We start from the raw sequence: 4762 nt of genomic DNA on the forward strand, positions 1-4762 counted from the left end.
AATTGAAAGAGACACGTGTACCCCAATGTTCATCGCAGCACTGTTTATAATAGCCGGGACATGGAAGCAACCTAGATGTCCATCAGCAGATGAATGGATAAGAAAACTGTGGTACATATACACAATGGAGTATTACTCAGCCATTAAAAAGAATACATTTGAATCAGTTCTAATGAGGTGGATGAAACTGGAGCCTATTATACAGAGTGAAGTAAGCCAGAAAGAAAAACACCAATACAGTATACTAACGCATATATATGGAATTTAGAAAGATGGTAACAATAACCCTGTATACGAGACAGCAAAAGAGACACTGATGTATAGAACAGTCTTTTGGACTCTGTGGGAGAGGGAGAGGGTGGGATGATTTGGGAGAATGGCATTTAAATACGTATAATATCATATATGGAATGAGTTGCCAGTCCAGGTTCGATACACGATACTGGATGCTTGGGGCTGGTGCACTGGGACGACCCAGAGGGATGGTATGGGGAGGGAGGAGGGAGGAGGGTTCAGGATGGGGAACACGTGTATACCTGTGGCGGATTCATTTTGATGTTTGGCAAAACCAATACAATATTGTAAAGTTTAAAAATAAAATAAAATTTAAAAAAAAGAAAGTTCTATTGCTCTGGATGATTTGACAATAATGCTCAAGAATGTGTTCAGTTTGGATAAAACAAGGACAACTGGGTAAGAGGAAAAGCATACTTGGCTAAAAGTATACACCCTGAGGTAAAGCCAACAGAAGCTGGTGCCAATCTCAGCTGAACTGGAAGGCTATTGTGTGTTGACTTAGGTGTGTCCCCAAAAGACACATTGAAGTCCCAACCCCTCTGCACTTGTGAATGTGACCTTATATGGACATAGATGGGATCAAGGGCATACTCCATTAGGGTGGGCCCTAATTCAACAACTGGTGTCCTGATAAAAAGAGGAAACAGAGACACAAGGAGGACTCCACGTTGTAGTGATGCTTCTACGTGCCAAGGAACCCCAAGCATGGTCCATCACCACCAGAAGCCGAGAGAAAGGCAAGGACCAATTCTACCCTGGAGACTTCAGCAAGAGTATGACCCTGTCCATACCCTGATGCTGGATTTCTAGCCTCCATAACTAGAAAGAAAAAAATCTATGATTATCATTTGTGGGAGTTAACTCTAAGGGCTTTCTAGAGAAATGTTTAAAGATGGATCTCTTTTAATGGCCTAGATATTAGTAATGTGTAATAAATGTTTAATGGAGGTTTGGGTGAATCAATGAATAAAAGTTATTAATTCTCAGGTGTCAGCTGGGAATATTTCTTTCATTTTCTGGATGTTTCTGGTTCAGATGGTAAAGAATCTGCTTGCAATGTAGGAGAGCCATGTTCAATCCCTGGGTCAAGAAGATCCCCTAGAAAAGGGAATGGCTACCCACTCCAGTATTCTTGCCTGGAGAATTCCATGGACAGAGGATCGTGGCGGGCTACAGTCCATGCGTGCATGCATGCATGCTCAGTCATGTCAGACTCTTTGCGACCCCATGGATTATAGCCTGCCAGGCACTTCTGTCCAAGGGATTCTCCAGGCAAGAATACCAGAGTGGATTGCCATGCCCTCCTCCCAGGGATCTTTCTGACCCAGGGATCGAACCGGGTCTCCTGCATTACAGGTGGATTCTTTACCGCTAAGCCACCAGGGAAACCCAGTCCCTAGGATCACAAAGGGTCAGACACGATTGAGCAACTAAATGATTTCACTTCCTTACTTTGTTTATGGAGGAAACCCCAGTAACCTAACAGTCTGAACATCTTTTTCCAACCTCTCCCACTTACTGCTTATCAGAAGAGGAGGAGTGACGTAGTATCACGGGTGAATTTTAGAGCAGTACCTAAGCGTGCATTGTACAAGCAATCCTCGCTGCTGCTCTTGCACTCAGTTGATACCAGGGAGTATGCCTCCTCTCATATTCCTTATTCTGGGGGACGAGGAGGAGGTTGGGAGATATTTTCCTTGTTTCGATGCCTCCATGTCGTGGTAGCCAAATTTGTCTAATTTGAGGGTTTAGTATTTAAAAGCCTGCTTGTCAGCATAGGTTATTTAAGTTTTCTAGAATCAGCTTTATCAGTAATAAAGGTGATATTTTAAACCTCCAAAAAAGAAAAATAAAAAAGGAAAAGAATAAATGTCTGCAGCTTAAAGCCCCTTGGTTTGTGGTCCTTTTGTAGCCCTGGGCAACAAAAACCGGGACCATAGGCAAATTACTTATGCTATGCAAAAATGAGGACAATGGAAGCATCTATCTGATATAGCTGTGGTGGAATCGAGATAAAGAATCCAAAGCAGCTATCACAGTGTTGGTCACAGTAATCCCGTAGTGTGACCATGTGTGGGAATTCTTGGGGGAAGCCCTGTTTTATCACTTCTCACACTCTCTTTGATATCCTGAGATATCCTGAAAACCTTTGATATGCTGGTCCTTCTGCTGGTGTCAGGAAACAGCAGGGCTCTTTACACACATCACCAGAGTCACCATACAGCCCCCCACACAAGTGACTGTCTCTGCTCCTTTCTGTGCCCCCACAAAGAACAGAGACCTGAACCCCATTGGTGGCAGCCTATGCTAATTTCAGTCAAATTACCAGGAGGAAGCCCAAACCCACGTGGTGCCTCACCTTCATGGTAGGGCTTAGATAAAGAAGAGAGTGGCAGGATAGGAAGGAAGCTAGGATGGAGGAGATGGGAGCTCCCAAACAAGGGGAAGGGGAGATTGAGGAGGGAGCTGGTTAAACATCCCAGGGGTAGGACTAATAGCTTGCTTGGGCTGCCATAACAAAGCGCCACAGACTGGATGGCTTAAACAAATAGAAACAGAGACTTGCCTAGTGGTCCAGTGGTTGGGACTCCATGCTTCCACTGTGCGGGACATGAGTTCTATCCCTGGTCAGGGAACTAGGATCCCACATGCCAGGCAGCACAGCCAAAAAACAGACAATAAATGAACAAAAACTTAAAAACAAATAGGACTTTTCTGGTGGCGGAGGTGGGGTCAATGCTGGGGACACAGGTTCAATCCCTGGTCTGGGAAGATCTCACATGCCTTAGAGCAACTAAGCCCGTGTGCTACAACTACTTAGCCTGTTCCCTAGAGACCACAAGCTAAAACTACTGAGCCCTCAAGCTTCAACTACTGAAGCCCATGCACCAAGAGTCTGTGCTCCCCAGCAAGAGAAGCCACCGCAATGAGAAGCCTGCACACCTCAACTAGAGTAAGCCCACATGCCAACGAAAACCCAGCGCAGCCAAGAATAAATAAATAAATTACTTAAAAGACAAACAAACAAAAAACTAGAAATATGTGTCCTCACAGTTCTGGAGGCTAGAAGTCCAAGACCAAGGTGTCAGCAGGGTTGGTTTCATTCTCAGGCCTCTCTGTGGCTTAGAGATGGCCATCTTCTCCCTTTGCTTTCCCTCTGTGCACACCTATATCCTAATCTCCTCTGCTTATAAGGACACCAGTCATAGCTGGACCCCCTCAATGACCCCATTTACCTTAATCAGCTCTTTAAAGACCCTGCCTCTGGACACAGTCACATGCTGAGGTCTTGGAAGTAAAGACTTCAACATGTGAATTTGGGGCAAGGGGGACTTCAGCCCAAAACAGAGGCCTACAAGTCAATAAAGCCCTCCTCTGTGTAGGCACTTTTGCATACATCACTATAGCCTGAATGTCCTCTTGGTCCTCAAACTGCCATGCCCTCTGACTCCTGGGCCTTTGCTATGCCACCCGCTCCATCCTAACACAATGACCCCAGGTCACAAATGTTACTTCTTGCCCTGGGAGATCCCTACCCATCCTTTGGATCCCTGCTCAACTATCACTTCCTTATCTACAACCCCCAACTCTGGGCCTGAAGTCTGTCTCCAAGTTCCCAGAGCACTGTGGGCTTCTATAATGTGATTCTTAACCTGCTCTTAGAATTCTGAGAACATCGGGAAAGACCTTGGCACAGCACCTAACCTATAGTAAGGGCTCTAACGATGCTGGTCATCACACGACTGCTGTTCCTTTCTAGGGTATCCTGTTATTTACACGCTAACACTCTGCTGCGACTCCAGGGACTGTAGCCCACCAGGCTCCTCTGTCCATGGGATTTCCCAGGCAAGAATACTAGAATGGGTTGCCATTTTCTTCTCCAGGGGATATTCCTGACCTGGGGATCAAACCCAAGTCTCCTGCTTAGGCAGGTGGATTCTTTACCACTGAGCCACCGGAGAAGCCCTTTCCAGGGTAAGTGAGTGTGAGTGTTAGTCACTCCATTGTGATTCCATGAACTACAGCCTGACAGGCTCTTCTATCCATGGGATTCTCCAGGCAAGGATACTGCAGTAGGTGGCCATTCCCTTCGCCAGAAGATCTTCCCAACCCAGGGATCGAACTCAGAGCTTCTGCATTGCAGGCAGATTTTTTTTACTGTTTGAGCCACTAGGGGTGGCAAGTGCCAAAAAAACACAAGGACCCAAGAACCACATTGACCTTGGTCACCACTGTGTCTCCAGCGCCTGGAGCAATGCCTGGTGTCATTGAATGAATGAAAGAACAAGAGAATGAATGAAGGAATGATCCCCACCACCACCCTGGAGAGGTGACACTCTCTCCCTTTTACAGAAAACTGGTGTTGGGATCCCAGAGCCCGGCTGCCCTCCCCAGTGCTCCCCTGAGGCTCACCCGGCCTGCAGGCTGGCGAGAAAAGGCATCCACCAGGGCCTCGACCCCCTAG

At 46.5% G+C, this 4762-nt stretch overlaps 1 protein-coding gene across 1 annotated transcript in view; it reads right to left on the minus strand.

Moving 5' to 3' along the window:
- Window positions 1–4762, minus strand: part of PTGS1 (prostaglandin-endoperoxide synthase 1 (prostaglandin G/H synthase and cyclooxygenase)) — a gene marked incomplete at its 5' end in the record, with an annotated part of 25902 nt that overhangs the window by 5731 nt on the left and 15409 nt on the right. Inside the window, one exon of the mRNA XM_010852101.1 lies at window positions 4711–4759. Within this exon, the coding sequence (XP_010850403.1) occupies window positions 4711–4759 (49 nt within the window). The remainder of the gene's footprint in view (window positions 1–4710; window positions 4760–4762) is intronic.

The sequence above is a fragment of the Bison bison genome, unplaced genomic scaffold (genome assembly GCF_000754665.1).
Source record: "Bison bison bison isolate TAMUID 2011002044 unplaced genomic scaffold, Bison_UMD1.0 scf7180017864307, whole genome shotgun sequence".
Classification (NCBI taxonomy): Eukaryota; Metazoa; Chordata; class Mammalia; order Artiodactyla; family Bovidae; genus Bison; species Bison bison.